Consider the following 16,255-nt stretch of genomic DNA (forward strand, 5'->3'; position numbering starts at 1 on the left):
GGATCACACTCCTCAGCCTCCCTGGTAAGGTCTATTCAGGGGTACTAGAGAGGAGGGTCCGCCAGATAGTCGAACCTTGGATTCAGGGGGAGCAATGTGGTTTTCGTCCTGGGCGTGGAACAGTGGACCAGCTCTACACTCTCAGCAGGGTCTTAGAGGGTGCATGGGAGTTTGCCCAACCAGTCCACATGTGTTTTGTGGACTTGGAGAAGGCATTCGACCGTCTCCCTCGGGGGGTCCTGTGGGGTGTTCTCCGAGAGTATGGAGTGCCGGGCCCCCTGATACGGGCCGCCCGCTCCCTGTACGATCGGTGTCAGAGTTTGTTCCACATTGCTGGCAGTAAGTCGAACTCGTTTCCGGTGAGGGTTGGTCTCCGCCAGGTCTGCCCTTTGTCACCGATTCTGTTCGTGACTTTTATGGACAGAATTTCTAGGTGCAGTCATGGTGTTGAGGGGGTCCGGTTTAGTGACCTCAGGATCGGGTCTCTGCTTTTTGCAGATGATGTGGTCCTGTTGGCGTCATCGGCCCGTGACCTCCAACTATCACTGGATCGGTTCGCCGCCGCATGTGATGCGGCTGGGATGAAAATCAGCACCTCCAAATCCGAGGCCATGGTTCTTAACCGGAAAAAGGTGGAGTGCCTTCTCCGGGTCAAGGAGGAGATCCTGCCCCAAGTGGAGGAGTTCAAGTACCTCTGGGTCTTGTTGCGAGTGAGGGAAGAATGGAGCAGGAGATCGACAGGCAGATCAGTGTGGCGTCCACAGTAATGCGGACTCTGCACCGGTCCGTAGTGGTGAAGAGATTCACCGGTCGATCTTTGTTCCTACCCTCACCTATGGTCATGAGCTTTGGGTCATGACCGAAAGAACAAGAGCACGGGTACAAGCGGCCGAAATGAGCTTCCTCCGTAGGGTGGCTGGGCTCTCCCTTAGAGATAGGGCGAGAAGCTCTGCCATCCGGGAGGAGCTCGGAGTAGAGCCGCTGCTCCTCCGCGTTGAGAGGAGCCAGATGAGGTGGCTTGGGCAACTAGTTAGGATGTGAGGTGTTCAGGGCACCCCCGGGAAGGAGACCCCCGGGAAGACCCAGGACACGTTGGAGAGACTATGTCTCCCGACTGGCCTGGGAACGCCTGGGGATCCCCCCGGATGAGCTGGAAGAAGTAGCTGGGGAGAGGGAAGTCTGGGCTTCTCTCCTTAGGCTGTTGCCCCCGCGACCCGACCCCGGATAAGTGGTAGAGGATGGATGGATGGATGGACTAAACAAGACGTTCCTGCACTGACTCCATCAATTATAGCACAACAATGAGCTGGAGAACATTTACACTAAAGCATTAATACTATGAATGATAGAGAAGTAACGTTGACCATTAGCCAGAAAAATAAAAACGTGAAAGAGAAAAAGAAATAAAAACATGAATTTGAAGGAAGATTGGATCAGACAATTTAGTTTTCTGATTGTAATCTAAGCAAAAAGGTTCCAGACACAAAATTTGCAGTTTTATCTGGAGGCCCTCCTCACAGTCACAGCTTGCAATCCTCTGCAGGTCAGCAGGTCTTAGTTCCCAACACCAGTAACAAGGCAGGTAGGAAGAAGCAGCATCATGAAAAACTTCAACCACAACCTCCATCATCGCCATCTTCGCCATTACTCACCTGGTGTCTGGTGACCGGTGGTGGCCGGGTTACCTTTTCAGCCTCTGATTATGCGGATTGCTTTTGGTTGGGTTTCTGAACCAAGTCCATCCCATCAGTAGAGGCTACTTGAAGTTACACCCCGCCTGCTCACTGTCCCACTGCCTCAGTGCTCAGGGTGCCAGGTCACAGGTTGATGTGAAGTGTGTGGTGCAGGTTTAATGATGCACAGATACGTTGTGTTTTGAACTTGATGATGAGTGTTGCTAAAAACTCTTTAGATTAACAAGAAGATCTATGTTAATTCACTTCTGCTGGATGTGTAGAGCGGCATGCTGAGTGAAGGTTACCACCAACCCAAACGCTGGCCACCAGTGTCCCCTCTACAATCTTTCTCAACACCATCCAATAGAAGGTTTCAATCCGCATCAGAGCTACACCGGATATTCTGACTGTTTGAATTTAGCAACTCTCTCAATGAACTCAACAAAATGACTAAATCAGGCAGTCAGGAGAGCAGATGCCAACAATCCTAATCAATAATCCTCTCGTCTCTCTCTCAGCTGTTAATGTGCTGCGTGACAGCTCCAAGAGTCTTGCTGAACACACATTTGAAACATGTTCATCATGCAAATGCAGCTGTATGACAGCCACTTTAAGGTCAGGTGAGAGGTAGTGAGACGCTGCAGCCAGCCTGAGTGCAGACTGTCTGGTTGACAGAGCTAAGGGGGCGGAGGGGGAACGGTGGGGAGTGGGATGAAAATAAAGCCAAAAAGGTTCAGAAAAACCTGAAAAAAAACACAAAAGAAGAAACCCACTTGGCTGAAGTTGGAGAGTCTACAGGTAACAGCACGCCCCATTTATAACAGCATGCGTGCAAGTGCCTATCTAGAATGTGCAACTCCCCAAATACTTCTTTTCCCTCTTTTCCATTTATCTCTTGTTTTTTAAGACTTATTTCTTAAAACTTATTTGGATTTCAAACGCGCCAGTGTTCACACCTCAAGGTGCTGCAATGAGACTGCATTCAGAAGACACCCAAAATTATTTCAGAAATTAGGGTCAATTAATGGATGATTGATTAAAGGGGGATTTCATATAAATTAGAGGGGGAAATTAATTAAGTGATATGTGGTTTAGTAATATTTGATTTCTAACATTTTGGTCTCTGATATTCCCGCTCACTGCTAAACACAGTTTCTTCTTTAATGTGACAGCAAGACAGTATTTATAACCTCACAACAAATTGTCTATTCTGTTCAGGTTGGACCTTCAGGGACATTCAGCCATGTTGGTTTTCTGCTTATTACCTCTCTCCGTTTCCCTCATCACCCTCCCATCCATCTTTCTCTCAGCTTTCATTTGTCTCCCTGGCTCTCCCTTTCTCCCTGCGAGCCCAGGCTAATTGTTACATGGTTCTGGCACTAAAGTCATCATGTGCTGGGACGTGTGGCCGAGCACTGCTGGGTGTTATGGGAGATTGGGAATTACACGAGCACTGACCGTCACATCTGGTTAGACCCTTTACAACTACATACAGGATACAGCTGTTTACAGGCAACTCCCACCCTCCAGGGCAATTACCAGCTCCCCAGTGAGGGCCATGCTGGAGCCTTGGGAGATCTAACGCTGACGGCAGAGAGGGGTGTGAACACTATTAAGCCGCTTTTTCTGTGCATCTGTCGGTGCTTTGGTATTAGAGATTTGACAGTAAAGGGTTGGGCAAAAGTGGCTATAGAGTCGGTCTGTTGCTGTTGGCCTATAAAGCTGCATTAAAATGATGGGTAGCAGCTGGCAAAGGGAACAATGCAATTGGGAATCACAAAGAACATCCCAATATGTACGGAAAGTAGTATCAAGTGACCTGGCCCCTGACACGCAGGGACAGTGGGGCAGTGAAACAAGCAGCAGCACGGGACCCCTAAACACCCCATGGCTTCTCCAACATCTCCCAGTTATCAGGAAAGACAACCGAGGACTCAACACAAATCCAAACTGTGAAGATCTACAGCAGGTTCTGTACCATGCAACTGATCAGGCCATCACTCATTTACACCTTAAATGCGTTGTTGTTGGAGATATGTGTGTGTTAGGGAGCCCGCACCACCTGGACTAACTGTTCCAAAATTTTTCATGTCCCACAGTCTTCACTTTTCCAAGGAGTATCCGACCAAATATATGATTTCAGATTTGACTGATGACATCCGTGACTGTAGGGAGAAGTAGCAAGTCCTTAAGGTGTTTGCACTCTCTTATCTGCACACTTTCATTTAATCTATATATCCACTTCCCCTCTAATCTCCCGCCAATCGTTTCATCCTGTCCACAATCAGATACTCCTGGAAGCTATTCCCACCTGAAATATCATCACACAATCCAATCTGTCTTTCATCTTTCTCCCCCCAATCTTCCCATCTCTCCCCCATTGCCGCCTCTCTGATGGTGGGAATAGCTGCAGTGATAGTCGGCTGTGGTCTGGAAGTGGACCCATCTCTCTCTGCCCACTTACACTGCACATCTACGCGGATGGACTTGATGGCAGCCACCCCCACCCCGTTGTCAGCCTTGCAGTAGTAGCGGCCCCCCTGCACCCTCTGGATGCCCTCGATCCGCAGCGTCTCGTTGTAGATGGATGTTTCCTGGAACTTGTCGGATGCGCTGCCTGCCGTCTTTGTCCATCGTACCTGGACAGAAAGAAGGTTGAGGAGAAGCCATTGAATTGACAGCTCCATTACAACGTTTGTGTCTCGAATTTAAATCAGATCTGCGGTTGTTTTTTCTTCCGGATGAAAAAAAATCTGTGGACTGTAAAGTTAATGACGCTAAGCTCTTCAAGCGCAGCACTCACATCACTAAACTGGCTCTACTGAGAGTTTTGACACACTGTACGAGATACTCTATTCCACGCTTCAATTAGCGCATCAGGCCGTGGGAATGCTGCATGGCTGACAGCGACATGATACTTTCACTCCATTAATCAAACACACTGTAGCTCACATTCATGCATACTGTGTGATGTACTAAAGCCCTGAAACCCATGGAATGTTTTCTGTGTGTGTGCGTGTGTGTGTGTGTGTGTGTGTGTGTGTGCGCACGTGTGTGCACGTGTGTGTTCCATTAATCCCTATTAACCCGTCTGTCTGTATCAGTGAGATTATCAACCATATCCTATTGAACAGGTCAGAGAGGATAATGGACAAAAGTCCCTGATACAACATTCACAAATGTGTGGGGGTGTGTGTGTGTGTGTGTGTGTGTGTGTGCGTGTGTGCGTGCACGTTTATGTACTTTGTGGAGGTTTTGCCTTCTGGCATTATATACTTGTCAGTAACATAACGTAAAGTATCCACGTACTTAGAAATATATTTATATGCGTGTGAGTGAGTGAGTGTGTGTGTCTGTGTGTGTGTCAGAATCAGGTTCCATGGATTAGCAGATTATCGGTGTTTGTGTGTTTATTCAGCTCTGTTTGTGGGAGGGATTTACAGGAGGCAAACCGCCATTGATCAAACCAGCCAAGGTGAGCAGTGAACCAAACCCTGTATCTCCATGGTTTACTGAGTCCAAAACACATGATTGTGTGTGCGTGTGTGTGTGTGTGTGGGCACTGTTTGCTCATGTGGGTGTCTGGCCTTTTTGTCAGACAACAAACCAGAGAGGGTGAAAGTGAGCATGAAGTGTGCATTTGTGAGCTCCTGCTTTTATCCGCTCCATTCAAGGATTAAAAGATGAGTGTAAATCTTACAAACACTTGATATTTTGTTTGCCTTTAGTTTTCAGAAAAGAGCTTTTAGAGTGTTTAAATAAGTATGGATGTTTCCTAGAAACCCCGACGCCCCGACTCTGAGAAGATTAAGTCTTAAAGGTCTGAGCCTGAAAGCTGTGACAAACCAATAAACCAGAAAGAATAAGCATGTAAAGAAGGAACAACAGAGTGAAGGAGATAAGGAAAGAGTTGGGAAAGAGAGGGTCCATCTGTGACCGAGCCAGTTGGATAAGAGCAAGAGCAAGAATAAGAGGCAGAGTGAATAAAGCATCAGTCGGTGTGTTTGACACTTGAAATTATCGCCTTAATCCGACTATATCTGGACAACTGAAATGCAAAGAGAACAAAAACATCTCTTGAAATCAACATGAGCATGAAGGCTAGCAAGCAGCTTCCCTGCACAATAAGCAACGTTTGCATTACATACGAGATGAACAAAGCTGTACGATTATCTGTCTCCCTGTTGGTCTAAATGCCGGTCTGTTGTCAACTAGAAAGAGACCATAATAACATGCTGAAAAGACGCGTATTGCCAACTAGTGGTGAGGAGGAGGACAGTTTCCCATCAGTTACCCAACTTTCTCCACTGCAGGTAAACTGGGACAAACTTCTGACAAGGTGCCAAAGTCCAGTTCTGATCAGAGCTGGATTAAACTGCATGTAAACTTACTGACTGCCAGCTGTCTAACTGGGATGAAAACAAAGAGAAGCGAGAGTTGCTACACCAGAAAAGCAGATAGGGTGACACAGAGAGGAGATACAGCAAATAAAGGGGTGATTGACTGAGACGCAGATGACAACTGGCCAACCAGCCGGAGGAGCGTTTACCTGCCAGGGCTTTCAAAACCATCCCGACCTTTTTCACTCTGCTGCTACACTTTTTCTTCCTTCCTCCCTGAATAGGTGTGTGACACAGCTCTATTTTTTGCCACTCTGCCCCAGCGGACTGGTCTGGATATCTTCCTGTGTCCTCGTTCTTTTCCACGTCATCTCCTCCCTGCCTAAGCCCTTTGTTCAGTCAAATGCAAACCTGTTATCAGACCTGGTTCTTGAATGCCTGCACGCTAACAGCGCACAAGAACAGAGTCAGAGTGTGTAATAATGGCTCAGGCATTCTGTTACACATTTAAAAAAGAAAAAGGGAAGAAGATTTGGGTCCACTGGGATCCAGCCTGGCATGAAACGCAGCAGGTTTCTTCAGAGCTTCTGTATCAGGCTGAGAAGCTGTGAGCGGTCTAGAACATAGATGTTTCTGCAGAACAGCAACAGTGTGAAGAGGAAAAAGGCCTTGTTAACAGAGGGAAGTTGCATCCAAAGTTGCTGCAGAGGGAAATTAGAGAACAATTGTGACAATGTTTTTATTAGAGCAACATATTAGAAGCAATCAGCCTGTGGTCAATAGAGGAAGCACTAAAAGACTGACCAAAGCCCAGCAGGATAGTAACATCTCCAGTAGAGGTCACACGTCATCATCATTCACAATAGACTCACCAGTGTCGCTCCTGTGCTGAGGAACACACATTTCATCTAGAACCATTTCTATTTAGAAGCTGAACACACGATTCTGCTCAGTTCTCCAGCCGTTTGACAGGTTTCCTGTCCAAATCTCATCAGCCGGTGATAAATTAGGACTAGGAGAGGAGAGGAGAGGAGAGGAGAGGAGAGGAGAGGAGAGGAGAGGAGAGGAGAGGAGAGGAGAGGAGAGGAGAGGAGAGGAGAGGAGAGGAAGAGACATGTGCTTGAGAGATGAAGACAAAGGAGACATCCTGGTAGCTCAGTGGACTGCCTGTCTATCTGAATTTGTCCCCTTTTGATGGTTTCTCTGTGTTTTCAGTCACCTTTCTTTTTATCTGTCTATTGTTATTCCATAACATCTCTCATTACAGAGAGTACACATGCTTGTACTTCTTCTTTGTGAGGACTTTCACAGACATAAGACACTGCCCAGCCTCTGACTCTGACCATCCCAACTAACACCCTGACCTTGACTCTGACCTGCAGACAGTTCTAGCCCAATCTTATAACCTCATCTTAACATCCATCCATCCATCCAAACTACATTTTCTTCCAAGCTGTATTAGAAGTGCTCCATTGTCATAAATGCTTTTGCATCGGATGAGATAACTGATTCCTTAGTATCATTTTCATGGTTCTTGCATTATTAAAAATATATCAGCATCACAACTGATCTTGCAAGAACATGTGGCTGTTCCATATAATGTTTTAATCAGGTTGCTTGTCGGGCTCTCACAGCTCTCCAACCTTTTATATCACATCTCCCTAACCCACCAAGAGCTCGCTAAGCCTCCCTGCTACAATTTCTCCGACTTCTTGATGTACCGCCAGCAGAGTCGACCACACAGCTTTATCCACCCAACTGGATGACTTACTTGAATAAGCTTAAGATGGTAATCCTGTTATTGTGGAGTACTACTTGGTGCCACACGCATTAGCACGTGCACTTACACAAACATATGCAGAACCACAGAAGGGGGAGGAATATGTGTGGACATATCAGTTTTAATGGAGATGAGAATGGAGGAGAGGGAGAAGTGAGTTCAGCATCTTTGGGTCAGCTGTTATGTGTTTAACCTTCATCTCAGAGATTATCTCAATATCATGCCGCTGACATGAGCCTCAATTCTCTGCAAACTGTCACCACAGATGTGACAGCAAATTGTCAAAGGGTCAAATCTCTTTTATGAAATCCAACTAAAGTCTTACAGAAAAGAAGGAAAAGGGGTGGACAAATAAATAAGTTCTACGGGAAAGATGTAGTCACTTTACTATGTGATGCAGAGATGACACAGTTCAATAACTCTGACTCATGGTTATCGAACATGTTAGCTAACCTTGTCACACAGTAGTGATGCCTCATCTCACTCTGTAATATCAGATCAAGCCTGGGATGAAGTTACAGGAACTGAAATGATCCATACGAAACGTGGAGTCTTAGATTGGAGAATCTCACTTGGATTCTCACCCTCTGCCCTTGCCGACCAATTCACACGTCAATCACACGGACAAGCAGCCCTGAACTATCGGTCCATCTGTCCAAATGTCTGTTGTTCACTATGGAAAGTTTCAGTCAGGTGAAGTTTAATGCCGACGTTTCAGTCCTCATCATTATTTTTAGCCCCAGTCCTTGTGTGTAATATACAGCGTGTTACCACGGCAGCAGACACCCAAGGCCCCCTCAGACAGAAACAATAGAGTTTATAATGAGCTCCAATACCAGAGCGGTACACATGTCAACAACTGTATTGTTCGTAAGATGTAATTTGATTTCCCCTTTGATCTGTTGTCCCGAACACACACACACGTCCATGTGCTCACAGACATAAGTCAGGTAGGTCTCTCCTGTTTCTGTCTCTGAAGCTTAATTTTGTGAAACAGCAGTGAAGTCTGCTAACTTTACCCAACAGACTGAGATAAGGCTCATTTATTTTAAAAGGAACTCCATCTTGTCAGGCAGCAGACGAGAACGCAAGAGTGACACCAGAGTTCGGTTGAACACAGCTTTATAATCAGGAACCGAAGGCAGACAGGACATTCCAGGGAACAGGCAAAACAGAGTCATCAGAAACAGGCAGGGTCGAAACCAGGAAAACAGGCAGGCAGGAAAACACTGGAGAGTCATGTGGAACACAGAGGACAATCTGGCAGGGAGGCAGCGTAGCGCAGGGAACTATAAGGGCTCATGATTACAGATTCGCCACAGGTGCGCGGAGTGAGCGAGGACACAAGGGCGGGTTCGCCCGCAGCTCTGACACCATCTAACCATCTCTATGTACAGTAGGTGTTAACATCACTGGTTTCTTTAATAATTCCTGTATCTACGGTAACTACCAGAACCATTAGATGAAATGTTGATCACAAGATGCATATGAGCCTCCATATATTTAGTGCAGCAGATTCTCTCTCTGCTCCTCTTCTGAAAGCATTAACTAAGTGAACATCACAAAGGCTGTCTGCCTGTTCATCCTTGTGCCCTGTCTTTCCTCTCAAAAATGGTCTGTTTCCAACTGACATGCACCACCAGGACCACCAGTTTGCTCTTTGCTCACTCTCCCAGTGTCAGTGGTTTCTTTTACTGTGAAGAAAGATGTGGCTGTAGGACTATGAGTAGGACCATTTTCTTGTCTTGTCCATAAAGAAAGTTAAAAGTTATCCATCTTACTTCTCGTGTCCCTTCTTATTGTCCTCATCACCTTCTATTGCTCTCTTTTTTCTTCATGTCTTCACTCCTTTTACAAAAGGACAATTAAAAATGAAAGCACTACAATTGTATACCCATGCCTCCTAATTCCACTATTTTCCATCTTCTTGTCTTCGATTTCCCCCACCCCATATCCTGTGAGGGGTCGGACTCGTGACCTTGTGTGCATGTAGGTCGTGTTCGCGATGAGTGCCTGTGCTGCCACCTGATCGGCCTCGCTTTCTGCCTCCGTATCGATCGTCTTCAGCTCACCCCTGAAGGACGGAAATCCAAACCCATATTCCAGATCCACCACCCCTCCACCCTCAACCCCCTCCCCATGTCTTGCTTTTCTCTTGCTCTCCCCTCTTTCCTTCGACGAATCCTTCACCTTATTCTCTCTCATGAAAACGGGCGAGCTAACAGTCGCAGCCGCACATGCTGGTCTCAAGGTTGCAATGACCAGCAGACCTATGAATAAATAATGAGGAAGTAGGAATCACTTTCAGGGAAACCATTTACTCTCCTTTTGAGTTTTTGAAGAAGCTCTGTGTGTGTGTGTGTGTGTGTGTGTGTGTGTGTGTGTGTGTGTGTGTGTGTGCGTGTATGTGTGTGCGTGCGTGCGTGTGTGCGAGACAGCTTTGTGAGCAACACTATAGTGCTTTGCTAAGTGAAAGACCTGCTGCCACTGGAGCTGCCTTTAGTGATACTTGAGTCACCTTGTAGGTGACCTCTAACACAGAGGGTTTGTGTCTCAGCCTCTTGTCTCACCTCCATAAAAATAATAATAATTGATGGAGTAAATTAAGGACAGAAGAGGAAAGTAGATCTGTTGGAGTTTAGTAAAGAGTTCCATGCCAACAATAGGTACAATTTAGGAAGAAATGAGCAAAGCTGAAAATGGATGCAAGATTCTGGTGGTAAATCTTTAGCTCCAGGCTTAAAATACTTTAACAAATGGGGACAAACATGAGGAAAACACAAGGAGCACATATGCTGGAATACTGCTATGCACTAAATGTGACAGAGACGGGGAGGGGAAGAAAGGGGGAGACACAGTTAAAACAGGTAAAGGATGTCATTGGTGAGGGGGTGGGAGAAGAGACTGTAGGGCCATTCAATAACCAATAACAAGAGTTGTGAAATTATTCAGACTGTAGACAGATTATGAATATGAGACGTAGGATTCACACACCTGGATTTCCCCCAATGCTTTGATGTCTTCCTGCATTTATACAGTTAATCTAGTGTTGGTCAGACTTTTACATTTGCAGATATGGAAAACAGAATGTATAAGAGATAAAGTCACAAAATACCAGCAGCAACAGCAGCCTTTAGTCTTTAACTTGTAGAATGTAACTTGTATCCTGTAGCCTAATCTTCAGATCTCCCTGCAGTCGACCAGCCCACTTTTGTTTTTTTACTTTATGGTAGTGTCAACAGTGTCATGACACCAACACAACTATGTGCCAGAAATCACGACACACATGTCTGCATACTTGATGCAGAAGACGTTTTTGGTTCCTGTTTTACTTTCTCCAAAAAGGAGACTAAAAGCAGATACCAGCATGAGCCCAGTCTCCTTCTTCCCCCCTCATCATTGCTCAGAACTTTGTATTGGCCTGCAGCTTTCCGCAGACAAAAGACATTCAAGTCTTCTGGCTGTTTTGCTATTATTTATGGATGCACTCCAGTTTGAAGACAATGTCGTGTCCTGTTTTCAGCTGACGATCATTTCAGGCGTCGCTGATAAACGCGCACACAGCCACATTCTAACTTCACATTTTATTTATAAAATAAGTTTGGTTGTATTTGTGGATCCCGACTGTGGTGAAGACACGTGTCCCATATTCTGTCGAAGATCACAAGAATATGATGTACGAGGTCTGAAAAGTGGTTTTTTTTCTGTCATTTTTAATAGGAAAAACTCATTTAGCTTCCTAAAGCAACCCATCCTTCTGGTGAGGTGACCAGACACTGGGCAGCAGAGTCTGATCACCTCACCAGAAGGATGATCGAATCTCAGAATGTCAGTTTAGTCCAATAGATGGCTGCTCGGGCTCTGATTGAGGATTTCTCCCATCCTCTATTAAAACTGATTGTCTACCTTTGCCAGAGGAATGTAATCATTGTTTTACTCTTTCCAAAGCTGTTTCTTCCTCTTTGCCTCTTTTCCCTCAGGTCTTTGTTGTCATTCCTTCATTCTCTCCTTCAGAGATCTGTCATTATTTTCTGGGTGCTCCTCATGCTTGCCTCCTCCTCTTCAGACTGATTGATCTTCATTTGTTTGTATTTCTCCTCCTACTTCAGCTGTGACTATAGTCTGAAGCTGCTCAACAAACGGCAGATGTTTGCTGCAGATGTTTCCAGGTGTGGCTGGACAATATAAAGAAGACCTTTTGTTTATGCTTATATCATAGCAAAGATGGAGCAAAAAAAAATCAGTGAAACAACAGAAAAATCTGTGTGGAAGAGGAGCCGTAAGGATAGATGAAGGAGAGCTGAGGTGACAGAGATCAGGTTGTCAATGCAGCCCATACAGCACACTGGAAACTCTGTAAGCCCAAAGGGACCTGATGCTGCAGCGTGCTGCTCCAGCAGAACAGACTGGGGCCGAGGTCACAAACAGATTATGTCTCCTTATGTTGGAGTTTTGTGTTTTCCAATGACAACCTTCTCTATCCACTCTAGTTCTTCTGCAACAGTCATTTTAGCAGTTTTGCTGTGTTGGTGAGAAGGAAACACAGCAAACTAATGGACAATTCAAGGTTGCAAAGTCTGCAAAAATCAATGCAAACGCTTAACATGTTCTCAAGTGTCTTGAAAAAAGAGAGGATCTGAAAACAGCCTTGTGCTGTCTTCTTCATTCTGATGAAGCCAACTCTGAGGCAATGCCAGCGCTCCTACTGGTCAGATTCATCTTCCCAGGACGTTTGCACTTGTGCTGGAGGGAAACCTTGTGATTGAATTCCCGGCTGACACATCCATCACAGATTTCCTTTGTGGATGTGAGCAAGCCTGACAACACCTGGATGGGTCTGAGAGATGGGTCTGGATATCACCTGATACCCGTCAAAAATATGATGAATGCTTAAAGACACGTCAGAAACAACCAGAGTTTCCTGTGTGATGCTGAATAAACGAGTAAATTGAGATTAGGTTGCTCCTGATTTTGTTAGTTCATCATAAAGACTTTAAGTCTTAAAGTAAGTTTCACAGAACAAAAAAGAGACAGAAAATTGTGATGTATCAAGGACTTCATACCTTCACAATAGTCTTTTCAATATTGTAATATTAGTATTTTGGAATCTTTGTTCCTAATAAGGCTGTTTTTCCTGCTTGTTGGGGGGGGGGTCAGACTCTGTTCCTGTAAAGCATCAGCTGACAATTAGGACTGAAACAGTTGCTGGATAAACAAAGTTGAGCTGAACTGATCTGAATGGCCTTTAATGTTGATTTGCTGCTGAATACTTATTCTTCTTTTACAAGGGCTCTGGTAATTGTTGTTGATCTCAGAGCCCATCAAGGGCCGTAGCCCATAATTTCCCCACACCGGGAACCATTAAAGTCCACTGAGATCTGGAGAACATCAACTCCACACAGAAGAACCCAGTAAAGAATAATGCACTGTCATTCTAACAATTTATTCACCTGGGCTTAAAAAAATGAGGCATAAAATCTTTAATGTAAATATGTGTGTGTGTGTGTGTGTGTGGGTGTGTGTGTGTGTGTGTGTGAGTGTGTGTGTGTGTGAGTGTGAGTGAGCAGGTTATCTTGCCGCCTGTTTATCAGTCTGTCCTCATCATTAGTGCCCATCACTCTCTATCACCTGTTATCAGTCCATCTTCCTCCTGCACAATCTTTGATCACCTGACGTCTATTACACACTTGTTACACTAGTTTAGTTGTAACATCTCATCTCAGCGTCACACAATACGATACTCTGATTTGCAGAATCTTTCCTCTATAATCTAAATAAGTGACAAGATCAACTGCATTTGGTGCTTCAGTGATTGTAAACAGAACATTTGACCCAGAATATGTTGTGTGTAATGTAATACAGATGACTGACAGAAAGCTGTGAATAACTGTAATTAGGGACATTTGGAGCTGAGCCAATAAATCAGAAGATTGTTCTTTTCCTCTCAGCAGTACAAAGTTATTTTATTTAAACAGTTAAACTGTCTAAAACGTAAAACTGTCTAAACTGTAAAAAGGAGCATGAGCTTGAGAACTTTTCAAGACCTGAATATTGCTCAAGCATATGTTGTGCCCCCACACTGAAAAGTGACCATGCAGGATGTGACCTTATGGACATCACATCAAAAATGTGTTATTAATCATTAGAATGGCAGAATGTCAATCATCAAACATGTGTGACCTTTGACCAAAAATGTGAAAATTACTGGAACTACTTACTGTCTCCTGCCTATTTGTGTCTGACATACGCGCGCACACACACATGTGCACTCACGCACACACACACGAACACCCACACACACAGTTTCATAGCCAAAGGCAGCACAAGCTTTGCTTCTACACACGTGATATACATTTAACATGTATATCTACTTCTTTTAGGCTGCACCTACTTAGCCAGACAGACAACTGGATAGATAAATGAGGGAGAAATGACAGATGCAGTTACATTTACATGATGCAGTGTAATTAAATATTTCAGCTATGCACAAACCATTAATGTGCAAAATTACTAGTAAACACACACACACACACACACACACACACGTTGATACACTTGTGAGCATAAACAGAAGAAAACAAGATCCAGACACAGTTTTATTTATGTTGATGTGATGCTAGTGGACATGCACCCCGCAAGGAACACTGCTTTTCTCACCTCACACGCCCACACGAGTACACACAAAACACACAAACCCTCCGAAGTCACCTCAGTTCATTTTACATCTCAATCTGTGAGATCACATGCTGAGACCCTGGTCCAAGCTGCTTCACTGGAGGTCAACCAAGGAAACCAGATGTGTGGAGCATGTGTGTGACTAAATGTTTGGTGTGTACGTGTGTGTGTGTGTCTATAATTTACAAAGACACAGTGTATTTTCACAAATGTGCGTTGTTTAAATAAAATCTATAAAATCAGCATCACGTTTTGAGAGGTCTGCTCACGGTTTATTTACCTGAACCTAAGACCAGGTCATTGAACTGACTCTTTAGGATAAAACATGAGGAGAACGCAGCCTTCTGGATGGGATACATCACTCCTTCAGATTTCAGGTTGTATTTCATCTTCTGCATGTTGACACATTACATCTTTGACCAAACTAATGAGACAACATGACCATGTCCAGCCAATATGAGCCCAAATGCTGGGACAAATAGTTGTTCTATAGTTAGCAGGCAGAGAACAAGATCTTCCAGGGTGGTGTTTTGTTCTGGAGGTGTCTGCTTGGGAAAACATCCCACTGATTTTATCTGTGTAGGCTATATCACCCTCCAAGAGCAACTTTCCCCCCCATTAATCTGGTGGAAGGAAACTGCTTCTTATTCCCAGTCAGGGGCATTGGAGCTAATCCCAGTTGAGACCATGCATTGATTCAATTGCAGAAGCAGATAGATAACAGCTAGCAAGGCTTTATCATATATTTTAATTGGTGACGTCTCAGCAGGAATGTGAATCATCTGACTCCAGCTCTCACCACCTCCACCACCACCACCACCGTTTTAGCAGCTTCTATACATGTGTGCTGCTCCACTTGCTGGTCAAGGACCAGTTGGGGTTGGTACTTTTGACAGTTTAGGTCAACTCGAGGTTTTTGCTCTGGGAATAATATGACTTTTATTGTGTGTTTTTTCTAAGAACTTCATTCTGATTTTATCATGACTGCTGGTTGTGGGTGGAATCAGCAGTTAACACAAATACGATAATCACGTTACACACTTAATCGTCCATCCATCCATCCATCCATCCACTACCGCTTATCCGGGGTCGGGTCGCGGGGGCAGCAGCCTAAGGAGAGAAGCCCAGACTTCCCTCTCCCCAGCTACCTCCTCCAGCTCATCCGGAGGGATCCCCAGGCGTTCCCAGGCCAGTCGAGAGACATAGTCTCTCCAACGTGTCCTGGGTCTCCCCGGGGGTCTCCTACCGGAGGGACATGCCCTGAACACCTCACCAGGGAGTCGTCCAGGGGGCATCCTGACTAGATGCCCAAGCCACCCCATCTGGCTCCTCTCAACGCGGAGGAGCAGCGACTCTACTCCGAGCTCCTCCCGGATGGCAGAGCTTCTCACCCTATCTCTAAGGGAGAGCCCAGCCACCCTACGGAGGAAGCTCATTTCAGCCGCTTGTACCCGTGATCTTGTTCTTTCGGTCATTACCCAAAGCTCATGACCATAGGTGAGGGTAGGAACAAAGATCGACCGGTAAATCTCTTCACCACAACGGACCGGTGCAGAGTCCGCATTACTGTGGACGACGCACTGATCCGCCTGTCGATCTCCCGCTCCATTCTTCCCTCACTCGTGAACAAGACCCCGAGGTACTTAAACTCCTCCACTTGGGGCAGGATCTCCTCCTTTACCCGGAGAAGGCACTCCACCTTTTTCCGGTCGAGAACCATGGCCTCGGATTTGGAGGTGCTGATTCTCATCCCAGCCGCTTCACATGCGGCGGCGAACCGATCC

General features: G+C 45.4%; 1 protein-coding gene across 7 annotated transcripts in view; it reads right to left on the reverse strand.

Annotated features, from left to right (window-relative positions):
• The window catches only part of mdga1 (MAM domain containing glycosylphosphatidylinositol anchor 1), a 116,941-nt gene that overhangs the window by 69,295 nt on the left and 31,391 nt on the right, over window positions 1-16,255 (reverse strand). For all 7 annotated transcript variants that reach the window (XM_029846434.1, XM_029846436.1, XM_029846438.1 and 4 more), the window contains exon 4: window positions 4,141-4,315. In XM_029846434.1, the coding sequence (XP_029702294.1) occupies window positions 4,141-4,315 (175 nt within the window). The remainder of the gene's footprint in view (window positions 1-4,140; window positions 4,316-16,255) is intronic.

This window comes from Takifugu rubripes, chromosome 13 (assembly GCF_901000725.2).
Source record: "Takifugu rubripes chromosome 13, fTakRub1.2, whole genome shotgun sequence".
NCBI classification, from domain to species: domain Eukaryota; kingdom Metazoa; phylum Chordata; class Actinopteri; order Tetraodontiformes; family Tetraodontidae; genus Takifugu; species Takifugu rubripes.